Genomic DNA, 17,254 nt, shown 5'->3' on the forward strand with positions numbered 1-17,254 from the left:
TCTCTCTCTCTCTCTCTCTCTCTCTCTCCTCCTCAACTCGCGTAAATGCCGAGTCACATGCGACGCGGATACACCAGCGTTTCCTGCACCATTCGAGCACTGCACTCGGTTCGACCGACTTTGGAACCCTCCTCGGAAATTCCCCGCACAATCGCTGTCCTACGCTGCCGAGAGAAAAATCCGAGATGGCAAATCGGCAAAACACTCGCGTAATCGATAAACTCTCGCCAAATGGTGCCAAACTATCATTCAGATGTCAAAGGTCGGTGTCTTCGCCGTCGTCCGTATCTCGCACACCCTTCTCCGATCGCGAAAAAAAATCACACAAGTAGACCGGTAGCCTCGACCCTTCCTCTGTGACGGTGCGTCGTGGCCGCGGCGGCTAGCCGGCGTTCCTCCGCGCGTTGGTACCTCAGTCGGCGTGCAGCAGCTTCGTGCGCGCGGGAGGCGAGAACGGACGCTGGAGCGGCGCGGGCTTCCTTCGGTCGAAGAAGCTTCCTATCGTGGCCCCGGCCGACGGCGCGTGGCTGTAGAACTGTTTCTCTATCACCTGTAAACAACAACAAACCGCACGTCGTAAACAATAACAAGCAGCAGTCGTGAACAGTAACAAACCGCACGTCGTAGACAACGACAAACCGCACGTCGTAAACAAAGACAAACCGCACGTCGTAAACAATAACAAACGGCACGTTGTAAACAACAACAAGCCGCAGTCGTAAACAACGACAAACCGCACGTCGTAAACAATAACAAGCCGAAGTCGTAAACAATAAACCGCACGTCGTAAACAATAACTCCGATCATTATATCAGCGGGCAGCGCGTGTGGCTGTAGAATTGTTTCTCTATCACCAGGCTGTAAACAATGACGAACCGCACGTCGTAAACAATAACAAACCTCACGTCGTAAACAACAAGCCGCACGTCGTAAACAATAACAAGTCGCACATCGTAAACAATAACAAGTCGCACGTCGTAAACAATAACAAGTCGCAGTCGTAAACAACGTTAACTCCGATCATCGAAGCCACTGGGAATTTATTGCGCACACGTGACCGTTATACTATTTATGCCCATACGTGCGCTACACATTTCGCGTTTGACGACAAAAGTACATCGATAATGTACACAATAAATTCGGTGCTAAATACGCGGCAATTGTGGTAAAGGAGCCGTTAACTATGTGTTAAGCTCCCGACTGTACGTTCAAACATTGCCTATTGATCCAGCAGATTTCTGCCAGACTGTCTGGACAAACTGCGCTGTATGTAACTGCCACAATTAAAGTCTGCGTCCTTGATAACTATCTCTTTACTTCTAAATTGCAAGGTAACATGACAGAACTGCACGTGCCCTGGTATTGCACATGGTAGCTATCCCACCAGCAAAGGGTTCAACACCTTTTTTTACTTTTTTTGTAATGTTACCACCCTACCTCGTTTGGCTCCTATAGGGTATGTAGAGACCTACATCAATTGCTAAACTATTCACAAAGTTCTCAGTTTGAATTAGGTCAAATCATGCTCAAAACAGAAACCATAACAGTACAAAATCCTACACAAACAGCTACTATGAGGTTAATAATACAATTATATTACTACACGTACTGTAATTTAACAATTAATACAAATACCATACAAGTATTATGAAGTAATTAATGCAATTATGTCACTACAAGTACTATTAACGCATACCTTATCGAAGAACCGGCTGATTTTCACGGCGTTGCTTGAGCCGGGAGCAACGTACTTTGTATTGTGGCAGTCCTATTGATAAATAACATAAAGAATACATGTTATTTTACATAACGTAAGCAGCAATAGTAATATTAATAGTAGTAGTAAAGTGATTACGTCACGAATTTCTAGCACCATCAAGTAGTATATTTGTGTTATTTGTACAAAATAAAATGTATAAAAATACAATTAGTGTTTCTGTTTACTTTTCATGCTTATATACCTTCTTTATATGCCCTAATTTGCCGGTGAAAAATAGAGAAACGCCAGTATCTGAACAGTACTGGGGGAATAGTGTTAGACAACAGAAATTACCAAATCGTTTAGATTTTTGCAAAATTCAACCAACGTGAAACATTTTTATCAGGTGAGAGTTTGAGGATTATTTAGTAACGTTAGTTCTTACTTTTAATAGTAAAAAATGTCAATTTTTTTTTTTTTACAAATTTTATTATGAAATTCGTGACGTAGTCAATTTAAAAGTAATGAGAATAGTAATATTATTAGCAATAGTAATAGTTATTAATAGTAACAGTAGCAGCAATATTAATATATATTAATGTAATACAATATTTAAATAGCAATAGTAATAGTAATAGCAATATTAATATTAATAGCAATAGCAATAGTAATAGTAATTAAGAGTAACAATAGCAGCAATAGTAATATTAATAATAATAGCAAAAGTAGTAATAAATACTAACAGTAGCAGCAACAGTAATATTACTAGTTGTAATAATAGCAGCAGCAATAGTAATAGCAGCAGTAAACCACCACTAGCAATAGTAACGCTAACGTTAACAGCACCGGCGGCGGCGCCACCTACGTACGATGTTCATCTCGTCGACGAGGCAGTCCTCGGCGACCGACGACGCCCGGTGGCGGCCGGACGCGTCCAGCGCCCCCTGCGCGAGGTCGGCCTTCGTTCCGACGACGAGGATCGGATACTGACTGCAACCAGCAAATTGTTCGGGATCATAATCACTCTCGCTGTTGCGGCGACGGCGGAGACACATGCGGTGGCGACGAGCAAAAAAGAGAGAAAATTCGGCGCGTTACATGCATACGTACGCTCGACTGTTAGCGGCGAAGGAGTTGTTAGCTGGCGGCGGCGGGGATGGCAGTTCGTGTCTCTGACGGGGTCGTTAGTCGAACGTCAAGCGAAGCTCTGCTAACGAACAGATATGCAAAGGCCATGCAATTCAGCCAAAATTATCATCACGAATAACACTCCTGGTAATTGTATTAGAAAACATCAAGCCAGTGCACAATGCTCGCACGGTATATTAGCAATGCACTTTGTCGACAAATTTGCAAGATCATGCAAGATATAAAATGCAAGAAATCACAATTGTCAAGACAAACGTTGGCAGGCAGTGTCATGCACGATAGTTCTTTATTTGTCAACATGCTAGCAACAGGTGCTTCCTGAGGCCCAACAGGTTTGCTGGCTTTGTCTATTTCTCAGAAGCATTCAATCACTTGTTTGGCAAATGCAACAAATAGAATGCTTAAAATGCAACGAAAATCTTATTATAATTTCACCAGCTTCACAGAGTATCACACTAGCCCTCGGCTCGCTTATCTCTGGAGTCTCAACTTTTCCAAAAGACGCACAAAGATCTTGGAAATAAGTTTTAAAATCCAGCCAGTCCCAATTAAAAAAAAAATTGATTTCCACTACATAACCCATAGCAAAATCCATAAAACTCCGCCAGTCCTCAGGAACCATGAGTCTTGGTCTGGGGGGGAGCAGGCGGTGATTTTCGGACACTGCGCATGTACCTTTCGCTGAAGGGCGTGTTCGTCGACTTGCTCAGGACCTCCCCGAGCCATTTCCGCAGGTTGTGTTGCGACTTTCTGTTCGTGAGGTCGTGCACCAGCAGCAAACCTGGAGGATGAAAAAACACGTTTAGTCGACGTCGAACAAAATGTGACTTGTTAAACTGCACGTACGTAACATTACGCGTGTGTTAGGTGTAAGGGGAATGAAGGAGACTGGGACTGATAAATGGGGTAGCTGGAGTAGGGTTAAACTTTTCGAAGCCAACTTCCCCAACTGTGAAATTTCTATACGACGTGTGTAATTTCATTGCATGTAACTCAACAATAAAAACACCAAACCTTGCATGTAATCCTTATAAAAAAAACACACCAACAAAACTATTACGAAAAGTTATTAGAGTTTCTTCTCAGTGTCACCTAGGTGAAACAATCCCCCCCACACGGGGAGTGGCCGGGGGTCATCAGCTTAACACCCCGCCCCTCGCCCCACAGTCCAACTGGACCGCCATTCAGAGATTTTTTATCTCCAAGCACAAGTCGATCGATTCAAACGAAATTTGCGATGGTTTCTACTAGATGGCAGCACTCACCATGCACTGGTGTGTAGAAGATGGATCGGCTGTTGCGGTAGCTGTTCGATCCACCTATATCCCACAGCTCCACAAACATACTCCGTTCGTCCGCGTTCCCTCTTATACTCATGTAGCTGCAATAAAGAACACGTCTTTTTTTCACAAAGCAATCAGACAAACGAAATCTAGCTATACATCAACCTACAATTTTTGTGTAAAGTAACAGGTTAAAATAATCTCGCCATAGAATCTCGGCAATATGAAGAGCATAGCAGTGATTCTAAGGCCCGAGACAGCAGTAAATCATATATAGTTCCCCATTTTTTCGTAGCAATTAATTCTAAATTAAAGATATTAACAATAACGCAGTGGCTTATTTTTAAGATTCATGCGGGTTGCACGTCTCTTCCAATTTTCTTTGGACTTTTACTGAAAAAATACGGTAATTCGCGAGGCCGTGCTCTGGAACGAATAGCTTAATGGCAGAATATTCAGGAGTCACACCGGACTCCTAAAATATATGTCAAATCAGGGAGTCCGACAATAAATCAGGGAGTATTTGACTCCGGACTCGAGTTAATTTCGCACCCTGGGTATCTCACCTCCTCGCTAGTGACTATAGTGTATGTCATGATAATGTCTCTCTCTCTTCCTCTCTCGTCTTTCTCTCTCTCTCTCTCTCCTCTCTCTCTCTCTCTCTCTTCTCTTCTCTCTCTTCTCTCTCTCCTCTCTCCTCTCTTTCTCTTTCTCTCTCTCTCTCTCTCTCTCTCCTCTCTCTCTCTCTTCTCTCTTCTCTCTCCAACCCTACAGTTAGCCCTGCCTCAGGTACACCAGAATACATGCGATACTGTGAGCTTGGTACGACCCCCCGCAACGTTACGCACGGTTTCGCTTTATGTGGCCCCCTGATTTACGATACATCATAGCAAAGCTAACGTAACTGTCACCTCTTACGATATTTTACCTTCACGATCCACAGCAACACCAATGGTCCATGAAGGATCTGAATGACTTCATTGTGGCAGATCAGATGCCTAGGGAAGACTTCCCGACGCCTGTCGCAAGTAAAAAAGCTGTTGTTGAACTGTTAGCATATGATATAATAGTTCTACAGGTGTAGCCCCTTCACTTCCTGTTACAGGGACATGATCAGAGAGCCAAATAACATAATAATGGGTTATATAATAGCTCTTGATATGATATGGCTATCCTGTACTACAGGATAGCCTGTATTGTACATTATCCATATTGTATGTTACTCTATTTTTGATGTTATGCTACAGGCTGTAGCAGGAGCGAAGAGCAGGCGCGGGCATAGACAGGGGTGATTCCAAGGTATTCTGGAATCCCCCCTGGTTTGTATCAAAATAGCACATATCTGATACAGTTATGTAATAAAAGCATGAAACGAAAATTTAACGAAGTTTTATTAGTATATAGTAGGTTTGGGAATCCCACCTCTTGGAAGGAACCCCCCCTCTTGGAAGGCAATCCCCCCCTCTTGGAAGGAATCCCCCCTCTTGGAAGGAATCCCCCTCTTGAAAGGAATCCCCCCTCTTGGAAGGAATCTCCCTCTTGGAAGGAATCCCGCCTCTGGAAAGGCTGGCTACGGCCCCTGAAGAGGCTACAAATCGCAGCGCTATTTTATAAACTGTTGAGGTTGAGCAGATGTGGTCACCCTCTTATAATCTCGGAATGATAACTCTTCACAGGCCAAATATAAAACTATACTGTACTAAAGAATAGGAGTATATGAGTATGGGTGAATAAATTGTGAGTTGACGGCAACTGTCCAGGTAAAGATGTTTTTCATTGCAGTGAAAGCTGGGCGAGTGGATTAAGCCTGGGTAGATGAAAATGACAGTGTGGCAGATAAGGTCTATCGTCCCCTGACCTCTGTTTGACCTGGCTGCATTTAGCTATTTCTGACTAATATATATATATATATATATATAGGGTTAATTTAGGGTTAGGGTTAGGGTTAGGGTTAGTCAGAAATAGCTAAACGAGCCAGTGTCAACAGAGGTCAGGGGACATAGACGTACCCTACGAGCGACAGTGTGCCTAAAAAGATAGAAGATATAGATAGCTACTTTTGCAATTCAGTCTAGTTCTAGTCAAAAAGAACCTCCAACATTTCCCTAAGAATTGCGAATTGAGCACTAACTTCTCCAAGCCTCAATTCATTGGCTTTATTGGCCACTATTGGCACTAAGTCAGTAAGGCTAAGAAGCTCTATGTCCCCCGAGGACCGGGGTACTGCCGGTACGTACCCTGGGTACGGTCCGGTATACCGGAACGTACCTACCCTGGTACTGTACTATACTATATCCTACCAGTGGACTAACCCCCTACTGTAGCATTTACTGTAAAAGCAGCTGCGGGGCCTCAGGGTTATTGAAACGAAGATAGGCACCGCCCTATGCGCCATGTAGCTATGCGTATGAAGGCGCGGGAAGGATTTAACCCTGGTACTATCTAATATGCCGGACCGTACCTCGCCTACTCTACTAACGAGTCTAGGGAGTCGCCTACGCTATTCCCTAACCCTAACCTAACCCTATCAAATAGTGACCAGGGTATGTTCCGGCAGTAACCTGGGGGACATAGACCCTATGAGCGTCCGTAAGTGTAGTACTAGTTACTAGTTACTGTACTATTACTAGTAGTGCCAGAGAGTAGTACTAGTACTAGTAGTGACACGTCAATCATGATTCGATATGTACAGTACTCAGTAGTCAGTACAGCCTACTCACTGCCACTGCCACGGGTCAGTGGTACAGTGGTAGTGTATACAACTACAAGAATAACAATTTACCAGAATCCCCTCAAACTAAACAATCTTACTTTATCCAAGGTTTATAGTTGAAACGCTCATGATACAGTTGAAAAGCTATGCAAAAACTGGAATGTAACTAAAAGTTTAGTAGCAACTCGAAGTTTACGTAGCGGTTCATGAAATTTGTACTGATGACTTCACGTAAATGATAAGTCTCATTCGTTTACTAACAGGTGGTGCTGATGTCTAGGCCTACTGCTCACTTGTTTACAATGTCAATGGATCGTCTGCAATGTATCGCATAGATTCCTTCTTCATTATTAACATACGCCTTTATACCTAAATCAAAATGCGTATTACTACGGCTAAATAATGATACTATTATGTAGCTCCAACAACAGGGGTCAAGAACGAGATAGCACAGTACGTGCGCGTGATGCCTGTTTTGTGTATATATAATATAACTAAATATAAGTAAGAAATAGTCGATAGGCCTACAAAGTACATCACTCACAAGTTGCTCCACTCCACACTCGTTAATCCCACAGGCACTTGAAGCGTTTTAATAAAGGAAGTGGCTATTCTTACGACGAGTCGTAAGAATTATTTTTGGACTATTCTTACGACTACAACCGCGCATGCGTTGCGTATTTCGTTAAACACCACAGATTGTTTTTGTAAGAGATATATTACCTATAAGGCTATATAAAGAATGGAGTCCGTTTATAGTTTGTGTTAGCGCTAGGGTTCGTCTAGTGTGTAGGGTTAGGCGTTAGGCTAGAGTGTAGTCGACTCCCTAAAAGCGTAGAATAATATTATATTAGCTATAATGTTATTATCTGCGCCTGCGCGCAGTTGAATGTCCTAAGAATTACTGAATTAGCTCCATAAATAATTCTGTACCGAGGATAGCCACGCGCCTTCAATAAAATATTAGCATATATTTAACTGTCGCCCGTGCACAGCACACACGGACCCTGCGTATATTATTTTATTTGAAACGCTATCAAGCTGCCTGTGCGTTCATTCAGATCATGCTTAACCTTTGTTTTTTATTGATCAGTTTTATTAACTTTGAATAGTTTTGTATCTCTCTCCCTCACTATCGCTTGCCACTCTTCTTTCCTCTTTGATGTCCACACCAGGGTTCTCCCCAGGAGTTTGAAATTGAAACAGGGGGGAGGGGGAGGGGGAGGGGGAGAGGAAATGGGGGTCCAGGGCGCCTGGTCGAATCACTGCAGCAAGAAACAAGTCCGGCCACCTTGCAGCCTACAACACTCCCGCATCTATTGACTATATATAACACATTATATATAGTTATATATAACTACTTAAAAACTATATATAACGTTGTTATATATAGTCAATAGATACCGTGTTGTGCTGTAGTCAGGTAGCGGGATCTGTTCTTGCTTGCCGGGCGTCAAATGGAACCTCTTGCCGAGGTGGCCCTACATTGCAGTAGCAGCAGCGCCTCCAAAGTGACTCACTCAGCCGCTGTTCCTCTGTAGCCATTCCATTAAAAAAAACACGTGCTGGCCGCAACGAGTTGAAACCGACGAGGGGGCAGTTTTCCCAAACGCGGCTCGGGCGCAGCCCGGTTTGCGCACGTAGTGTAGCGGGCCACCGGACCCAGCCGCGGTTCCTAGCCAGGGTGGCCTCCCTGGGAACCAGAGTGTGGGTGATCCGTGATTTGTACTATGTATAATTATTGTTGATCGTCTGTGTGTTTATTAGTGTGCGTTTTCTGTTGTTTTTGCCAGAATCATCAATTTAAACGATGTAGATAGTCGAGTCCTCATTGGGGGCAGCCATTGGGTAGCACCCCTTCCAGCCGGCCCGTGTAGGGCGCTGGCCGTGTAAACAGCTTAGGACAGTGACGTGTCGAGAGACACGGTATGAGTTCTATCGGCCGGGAATCGGTTTGAGGGAGGACTAAGTGTTGCCAGTACTCGTCCTGTAAGACCGAGTGTGAGGAAGGACTCGCGCAGGGTAGTAGCCGCGTCTACTCGCTGCTTATGCATGCTGATAGAGTGGCCTGTGAGCTGCGATGCGCTGTGCTGTGTGGAGTTATGGTGACAGTTAGCATACAGATACGTACCCCGGGTATGTATCATGGTCACGGGGCGTTTGCTGTGTGCCTTGCCTCCGGGTGAGAGAGGACCAGGCGCTGTCGGGTTAATTGGTGAGTAGGCACTGTCGTATTGTCCCGCGTTGTGGGCGTGAAGTAACTAATACAGGTTACTATTGTAGTCATATCTAAACAAGGTTAGTTTTAATATCCATAGGTAGAAGTACGGGTATTGAGAAGCTATTAACTCTCGTGGCAGCTGCACGAGAGAGGAGAGGCGCCGGTTACCTGATTAGGCCATCTAGCCCGGCATGCAGGTTCGTTATTATTCTACTTGTTTAACCTCTGTGTTTACCAGTCGGTGTGCACTGGTTTTATTCAACGTGAACGTATGAAGGCCGGCATGGCAAAGGGGTGGGTTACCCCGTTGTAGCTGTCTGAGTGAAGTATTTCTATGTCTGCTCCCTCCGTCTCGCAATGGTTGACTAACTCTACGACGACACCGAACCGGCAACACGGCGTGAACATCATTGCGGTCGACTGCATGGGGCCGGCAGTAGCTTACTAAACGCGCTCGGGGCGGTGGCTAGCGCGAGGTCCGGAGGCGCGACATCAGGCCAAATACCAAACGTCTTACCGGGACAACGGTCAGGTAGTATAGACCCTAAGGCTTGTCTGTGCTTAGCCATTTGTGCGTGCTCGACCGGGTGGCGCCATCGGGTGTCGCGGAAAGCAACGAAACCTTACAGTTAGCGAAGAAGCCTGCACACTATGGCCAAGACTAGTAGTAGGGGGGCCGGCCGGCCGGCCTTACCTCAACAATAATGTACATAGCATTGACCACCGTCTGAACCGTTTGCCATCCACATCCAGCTGATTGGATCATTCTTTTATTGCTTCCACTTCATCTATCATGACATTCACTTTCTCATCTCGGTAGGGTTGCCAAACACGTGGACAGTGAAAATTTAGAAATAAAATTGCTGAGTTTCTCTTCCACAATGTCGAATAGTGATGTTAGCCATTTCATTAAATATTGGATCTATGAATAGTATTTGCAATTTGTTGGATTTGCTTGTAAATAAGTTGGTATGAATGCAAGTGGTTGTGAGCTTAGCATTTTGTGAAGAACTTTAATTTCATCTAACAATGTCTTTATAGGGAATATTGCTGTTGTGTTATTCGGTTATAGGTGCATCACCCCATGCATTGACAAATTCGTAAAATTACCACAAGATTACATGTTACGAAAATGTATATTTCTCTTTCAATTATGGTACATATGAGCAATCATTGAAATTTCATATGAATTGTATGGTGCAACGGTTTCAGTGTCGAGTTTATCCCGTGCGTAGCAATCATATTGCATAGGTCATCCTGAACGTCAAGTTTATCCGTGCATTTCGGTCGTGGTACTCTTTTGGAATGCGATGCTGAAACGACAACAAAGGAACACATAAACACTGCTCCGCATAGGGCCACCGGCGAATCCCAACACTCATAATACCTGTTATCGTTAATGCAGCATCTCTTGCAGTGACGACCTTTAAAAGCGCCGCAGATCCTCTCATGCGGCATCCAAACGCTCAATATTCTCACAGTACTTAGACTAGCAAATACCTTCTGGTGTCATGTATAATCATACACTACCTATATGACAAAGACTTAAACTCTAGTTCCTCCCATTTCACGCGGCGGTCTTGCTTCTAAAACCACAATTAAAGGAAAGCACGGCTGCAAAAATCTCGGCACATCTGCGCGCCAACGCACAATTGTTTGCCAAAAACAAATTTTGCCACCGATACGGTTAACGAGGCTAACATCACATGGTATGCTAGCGGTTGCAACCGCTTGTAACCGGATTTGCTTCGGACCAGAGCAAACGCAAACGTTCGATCAACAAACATCGGAGAATAGTTTGAACAACATGGACGGTATTTCAAATACCTTTTATAGCACAACGCGCATTGAAATGGGAGGAACTGAGTTTATTTTTGTTCATAAGGAATATAGTATGATATGGCAATGACACGATAGTATTTTGCTAGTTAGTAACTGGAGGAAATTAGCTCTTGCATGGCATATTGCCGTACTATTAATAAGATATAAGGGAGCAGTCAACTACTATATGAGAAAACAGCAAAGATTATTTTTTAGCACCAATAAAAACTGATAGCAATACGCGCACTGCTCCACTTTTCATATCATGCTGACTAAGCAAGGCATATAAACAGGTGATCAGTATGGCAAGAGGCATTCGAAAACACTTTACCACACAACACTTGACGATTTCATTATTCAAACGTAATTTTGTGGGCAGTTAAACCATTCGCCATTTGTATTCGCCACTCATTGTAGTAAAATCGCCACTGTTATTTATTCATCGCATTTTGCGAAGGTGGCAAACGGCAGCCCTGCATCATTCGCCTTAATAAGCATTGATCTCACACACACCTGCCAGTCTTCCTGGGTGGCACCGTCCATCAGTAGCAGGCTTCCGGGCGTTAGCGGAATTCGCACGTGCTGCATGTAAGTGTAGTCTCCATTTTCCATCTGCATTCACATTAGAGGAAAACAACTCATTTAAATCACTGCCACATTGAACGAAACTACTAATCGGAAGTACTCTTCAGCTTATACCGTTTACTTACAGTATTACTTTTTCTTACTTACGACGTTTTTTTACGAGATTGCACTGCCATGTGTAATTTAAAACTAGTTTTCCAGTGCTGTCCATATTCAGTCTGATTCTGCATACAAGATGAAATGCTAACCTACGTCTAGCTCACTCTGCTTACAGGGGGCGGTTTTTTTCTCAGTTCGAAGTCTCGAGTTTCTCCGAACGACAGCGAGGCGATTGTTGGATTTCCCTTTAGTTCCGGTTCGTCATCACAGTGCCAGGCCACACTATCTTTGCCATTCCTAGTCAGATATACAAAACACAATGACTTGCCATTTACCTAGCGAAGTCAAGCCTCTACACGGTACATGAGATAAATTAGTGTCGTTATTAAATGGGAGACACTACTGAACTTGCTTGCATTTTATTATAGCGGTTAGATTGCACAAGGACACCAACAAAATGCAGCACAATCGATACCATACCATACATATCACACCAGGGAAAAAATTAAAATTAATTTTTCGGGGGCTACTTTTCAAGCTTGCGTGCATGAAAATAGCACTAAAAAATTTGGTTTGCATTAAACTCTATGCAAATTTACGGGGGCTCTTTTTGGCATTTCGGGGGCTAAATCGCCCCGAGCCCCCGTGTATTTTTTTCACTGTATCACACGCACGCACGCACACACACACACACACACACACATATATATACATACATATCACTCTACATATGACAACTATATAGTACTTTATTTACCGGTAGAGGTTGGCCAGCATTGAATTGAAAGACGTGCCCACCTTCTCCTCTATCATCTCTTTAAGCATCACCAGCAACGGGGACCACTGCAAAAACGTTTACAGAGATGTCATGCAAAGAACGGGCAGCATTTCCACATGATATTCCTAAAATTAAAATGGTAATCATCCCTTATTATTATTATTATTATTATCATTATTATTAAATCTTTATTGCATGTAATTCGAATATAAATACAAGTACTGAACAGTCTTTTTCATGGAGAAAAAATCTAATAGATGCACAATAGTGTTGAGGAACCTTCATCTAGTAGAAACTGTTGATCAAGCAATCTGCAATGTATTGCATTCTTTCCTTTGCATCAGAATGTTACCTGGTTATTCGGTTTGTGTGATACGCCACTGTAAGAGTAGGGCACGTCTCCGAACCACGCTACCATTCTCGGCTGTGCAACCTCCACCCCGTCCTGCATTTCTGTCTTCTGCACCCAGGGGATTTCACTCATCAATTGTTCGTACATCCACGATGTCTCACTACGAGCAATGAAATCCGGCCAAAATTGAATTCTGAAATGATGCATGACAATAGTAAGTAGAGCAGGCTTATTTAATTGCTCGTTAGATGGCGCGCAGGTCAATACAAATGGCCTCACTCTCGTTGTGAATTTGTCAGCATTGTCCCGCGTCCAATGCGTCAGAGACAAATGGTTATTCCTATCTAGTAAGATAGGCTCAGACGGGTACGTACGCAGGCACGCGGTATAGCACGCACGCACGCATCTGCTAAATTAGTGATAAAGTTGTGATGACATCACTGATGAAGACACTGGCCATGTAACTTTATGTTATTAGACTGAGATTACAGTAAAACTATATGCTTCAACATACCTGGAAACTCCTGATGGCCCATTGCTGACTTCATATACTCCACATTTGCTAGAAGAACAAAACACCACAGAAAACTTGTTATCAAATGCAATTTTTGAAAGTTAAAATAATATTTATACAGACCAACATTGCTGTTATCTTTAGAGACTATGTGCCGTAGTTCAGTGAGCGTTAGTTACACAACGGTGACCATATACCTTGGTAAAACTGTTGTGATCACTTACTTTATAGTGAGTAAATCTGGTGCACGCCTCATTTCCTGCAATAAGAACCATAATTTATCTAAGAAATCGAAGTATTGTCCGACTGTCTATAGAGCTATACATACAGTATAGTGCATGTGCAAGTGCAATAGCATGTGCAAGCGCGTGCGTGAATGCATTAGATGTGCCTTGCATCCATAAAGTTCAGCAAATGAGTTATGTTAAGCAAACATGCATTGCATCCTTTATGTCAATGAGTATTAAAGACATTTGGCTATTGTTTTATAATTTAGCAAAAAAATGTCCAAGATAAATAATTAGAAACAATGTAATGAAGTAATCAATTTTCAATGCAAATTTATTTTCAATACAAATGGTTTCTATACAACTTAGTATTGTTTACACTAGCTTTACACATGCTCTGCTATGAAATACTGGCTACAGCCATATGATGGTCGAGTAAAAATCGCATAATAATTAATCCATAAAACGTGCGAACATATACATTCTGCTTGAATTCTATAAAATCACTAATATAAGACAATGCATCAACGTTTGAGCGTGTAGGTATATAAATATGTTCGTGATCATACTAAAAGAATAAAAACAATGTATGAAAGTTGTGCAAAAAATCGACTAAAATGTAATATGTTGTTATAGTAAAAATGCACACACATACAAGCAATAAAGTCACCATGAGTAAACACAGGTGTAGTGTCATGTTATATATGTCAAGCTTATATACATTATAGTTTTATACTTTCACTCCTGAAATTGTCTATGACTAACAAAGGCTGAATTTAAGTACATGTGAAAGCTTTCTAGGTATGAATATATATATATATATACATATATATATACATATTACATAATACATATATATATATATATATACGTATACGTTCTATATAGTAATACAGATTCATCACCATGAGCGATTAGACACAATGTCAGGTTAGTTTAAAACACTTACAGCTCATACAAGTAAAACACGATGTACTTAGAACAATTAAGACATGCACGGGTGGAGAGGGTGACTAATCTATTTCGACACGGTACAGTCTCTGAAAGTTGGCGGTTGTCGTCTGCAGGACTTCAGCGACGCCGACCCGCCTTCGAGCGGCAATCTCGCAGGCAACGTTCAACGCGTGTCCCGGATGACAGAGAGGCACCTTGCGCGACACCTCCCGCAGACGCACGACGGGTTTGTTCATCGGAGAGTCCGTCTCCAGCAGGAGTCTCTCGAGGGGAATTCGGGGGTTCGCTGCGACGGCTCCGGTGCCGTCGGCGTGCTGCTCTTGTGTTGCGTACCCTGTCAGTCCGAGGTAGAGATTCTTAGACACGGACAGCCACTTGAAGGCCTCCTCGGGGGTGTACGTGAAACAGTGGACGTGGATGGGGTAGTCGGGCGGCAGGGCAGACCGCGTGAGACGAATGTGCGCGTCCGAGCACGCCCCGCTGTGTATGACGAGAGGGAGATCGTACCCCCGCGCGACGTCGCACTGCCACCGAAACAGCTTTTCCTGCCGGGCAGCGTCGGCACCCTTGTATCGTAGGTCCATCCCGCACTCGCCGACGGCCACGATCCTACTCTCTCCTCCCTCCGCTTCACGGATGATCATCTCCATTTCGTGTCGGATCTTCGAGTCGTCCGCATATCTATCGGCGAGCTTCGGATGAACACCAATAGTTCTATGAATCCACGATGCCACGTACCGCGGTGCTTTCTTCCAACGATCGGGAAAGCAGAAGTTAGTCACCGCGCCGGCAAACTGTCGCGGATATGTGATCGATTGCGGATTAATCTTCTCGTTGTCGTTGATCAGATCCAAGTGGCAATGGCTATCGACGTATTTCACGTCTCCAAACCTTTCGCAGTCGGTGTGGTCGCAGGTTTGGTATAAATCATCCAGGCAGATGTGAGGTGCAACGACTCTTGTGCGGTCAGAAAACATATTCTGTAAAAAAGTACTACAGGCACTGCATGCTCGCATATGAAGAACGATTATACACAAGCTAACTCTATCACGTCTAATAAAACTGATGCCGGTACGTAGAGCAGATAGCAGCTATATACACTTCCAAAGTCATTTATATGACACCCCTGCGCAACACCATGATAACTATATAGATACATCAACACAAATAACGATTACGTCGTCAACTTTTAGTATATGCCTTCTCTACCAACAGGTATTTACACAATAGAATGCCAATTGTTCGTGGTTCTTTCAGCTTAGTTTCTACACCTATACGTGCTTTCAATCAGACCCTAGTTAGTTTTGCAATCAATTCCACTACGCAATATACATGTACGCACAACGTCACGTGAGCAACCACGCGTGCCTACTAAGGAATTGTTAAAGAAGCACCGTGGTTACTCGTCAATTAAATGGAGGTTGCCAATGGAAACTGCGCCAGTGTAACTGCCAGCGGCAGTTAATGTAAGCGGGCTATAGTACTACTACAGTACTAGAGCTAAAGAAGAACGTGATACTCACATCAGAATTTGGTTGTGGTTTCACATATGAAAATGACGGGACAGCAACATCTGACGTCGTTTTGACTTTGGAGTTAAACTCTGTACTCTTTCGCGGCTGTTGACTGCTGCCGAGACCACTGGACCAGCCTCCCTGTACACGAGCTCTTCTACGTTTATCTGCACTCATTGCTCCTCTAGGGCCTTATTTACCCTCTGCCGTACCTTTAAACACAGCGGCTACAGCATGTTTGTTTACAAATTGAGAGAAAAGTGAAATCTATTAATCATAAGGCGTAAGCGAATGTTACACGGCTAAGCTAGCTATCATTTCGCCTTGTCACGTTTTATGCTTAAGCGCAGAAAACTGGATGTATATACACACTAAAATAAATATAAATATAATAAATGAAGGTTATGCAACTCTGGAGTCTGAGATGCAACTGAGTGTTTGTGTTCAGTGCCAGGGTCAGAATCTGCGAACGGGGCAGCACCATCCACTAGTTGACTGCGCCCATCACATAATTATTATAATTAAACACCACTGAACTCTATATACATTCTCGTCATTATCATCGTGCCGATGTAGATATTTAGGCAATATATTATTTCTACAGTTCTCGTATTACAACTCTTCAAAGTAAATAAAAGCACGAGCAAGTTCAACAGTGAAAGTATTTCTTCCCGTGCACGACAGATGGCGATACTAGAGTTACGAAAATGTCAGCCCCCAAGTACACTGAGCATGTTGTAATGTTATTATGGTATTTCACGATTACATCTGAATTGTACAACCTTATTAGCGCATTTAATTTAGGGTAAAACTACAACTACGTTGCACGAAATATACAAGGGAACGCATCAAAATGGTGAAGGAGCAGTACAGAGAAACAGATGTGGCGAAAAAGATGTAAGTGCCGTTAAAATGACGTATACCGGTATAACTTACGACAGGTTATAACTTATTATAGTTATAGTTATACACAAAATTGAAAGTTGTAAGGTATCTAAGTACCCAAATCCTTGTATGCTGGGTATAGTTTCACGCAGACAGTATTGTGCACGGAATAAGTACGGGTATTGACAATCACATGATTGTGAGCACCGGCAGAATTAGGTCTTTTGATTTCGTAGTTTGGCGGTTGTGCAATAATGACTCGAGTATTGAATTGACAAAGGACGTGGATATTCGTCCGAGCATCGGACAGCTGTTCGTATGCGCTATTCGTCCGAGCAGTTGTTGCGCATGCGCTGTTCATGTATTACAGGGTTCTCCCCAGGATGAAATTGAAACAGGGGGAGGGGAGGGAGAGGTGTGGGGGGGGGGGCTGGGAGGGGGGAAGGGGAGGGGGGAGGGT

At 43.3% G+C, this 17,254-nt stretch overlaps 3 protein-coding genes across 8 annotated transcripts in view; 1 reads left to right on the top strand and 2 right to left on the bottom strand.

Moving 5' to 3' along the window:
* Positions 1-6: 6 nt before the first annotated feature.
* On the bottom strand, positions 7-5,091 carry LOC106817179 (rab-like protein 3). Of its 2 annotated transcripts, XM_014821837.1 has the most exons (6): positions 5,060-5,091; positions 4,114-4,229; positions 3,524-3,629; positions 2,569-2,728; positions 1,697-1,768; positions 7-550 (listed from the first exon to the last, which is right to left on the bottom strand). In XM_014821837.1, the coding sequence occupies exons 2-6, from the start codon at positions 4,223-4,225 to the stop codon at positions 413-415; spliced, it is 588 nt and encodes a 195-aa protein (XP_014677323.1). In that variant the 5' UTR covers positions 4,226-4,229; positions 5,060-5,091; the 3' UTR covers positions 7-412. The 2 variants fall into 2 exon arrangements, with proteins under 2 accessions (XP_014677323.1, XP_014677321.1); XM_014821835.1 differs by lacking the exon at positions 5,060-5,091 and having other exon boundaries at positions 4,114-4,239.
* Positions 5,092-10,182: 5,091 nt separating this feature from the next.
* Positions 10,183-16,369, bottom strand: LOC106817182 (alpha-ketoglutarate-dependent dioxygenase alkB homolog 3-like). Of its 5 annotated transcripts, XM_014821843.1 has the most exons (8): positions 15,919-16,363; positions 13,439-13,473; positions 13,215-13,262; positions 12,701-12,893; positions 12,328-12,413; positions 11,744-11,867; positions 11,400-11,498; positions 10,183-10,378 (listed from the first exon to the last, which is right to left on the bottom strand). In XM_014821843.1, the coding sequence occupies exons 1-8, from the start codon at positions 16,084-16,086 to the stop codon at positions 10,304-10,306; spliced, it is 828 nt and encodes a 275-aa protein (XP_014677329.1). In that variant the 5' UTR covers positions 16,087-16,363; the 3' UTR covers positions 10,183-10,303. The 5 variants fall into 5 exon arrangements, with proteins under 5 accessions (XP_014677329.1, XP_014677330.1, XP_014677326.1 ...); XM_014821844.1 differs by lacking the exon at positions 10,183-10,378 and having other exon boundaries at positions 11,410-11,498; positions 11,720-11,867; positions 15,919-16,369; XM_014821840.1 differs by lacking the exons at positions 10,183-10,378; positions 11,400-11,498; positions 11,744-11,867; ... (2 more) ...; positions 13,215-13,262; positions 13,439-13,473 and adding an exon at positions 13,750-15,375 and having other exon boundaries at positions 15,919-16,335.
* Positions 16,370-16,579: 210 nt separating this feature from the next.
* The window catches only part of LOC106817177 (DNA-directed RNA polymerase III subunit RPC1-like), a 25,784-nt gene continuing 25,109 nt past the window's right edge, over positions 16,580-17,254 (top strand). Inside the window, exon 1 of the mRNA XM_014821833.1 lies at positions 16,580-16,806. Coding sequence (XP_014677319.1) covers positions 16,763-16,806 — 44 coding nt within the window. The 5' untranslated portion in view covers positions 16,580-16,762. The remainder of the gene's footprint in view (positions 16,807-17,254) is intronic.

The sequence above is a fragment of the Priapulus caudatus genome, unplaced genomic scaffold, assembly GCF_000485595.1.
Source record: "Priapulus caudatus unplaced genomic scaffold, Priapulus_caudatus-5.0.1 Scaffold1621, whole genome shotgun sequence".
Taxonomy (NCBI): Eukaryota; Metazoa; Priapulida; class Priapulimorpha; order Priapulimorphida; family Priapulidae; genus Priapulus; species Priapulus caudatus.

Bases quoted from the DNA above. Each gene is read 5' to 3' on its own strand.
- LOC106817179 (XM_014821837.1), bottom strand. From the start codon at position 4,225: ATGAGTATAAGAGGGAACGCGGACGAACGGAGTATGTTTGTGGAGCTG. The intron at 3,630-4,113 runs GTGAGTGCTGCC...TTCATCCTCCAG, and splicing joins CTTCTACACACCAGTGCATG to GTTTGCTGCTGGTGCACGAC. The intron at 551-1,696 runs GTATGCGTTAAT...TGTTGTTTACAG, and splicing joins TCAGCCGGTTCTTCGATAAG to GTGATAGAGAAACAGTTCTA.
- LOC106817182 (XM_014821840.1), bottom strand. From the start codon at position 16,086: ATGAGTGCAGATAAACGTAGAAGAGCTCGTGTACAGGGAGGCTGGTCC. The intron at 15,376-15,918 runs GTGAGTATCACG...ACTTTTTTACAG, and splicing joins AACCACAACCAAATTCTGAT to AATATGTTTTCTGACCGCAC.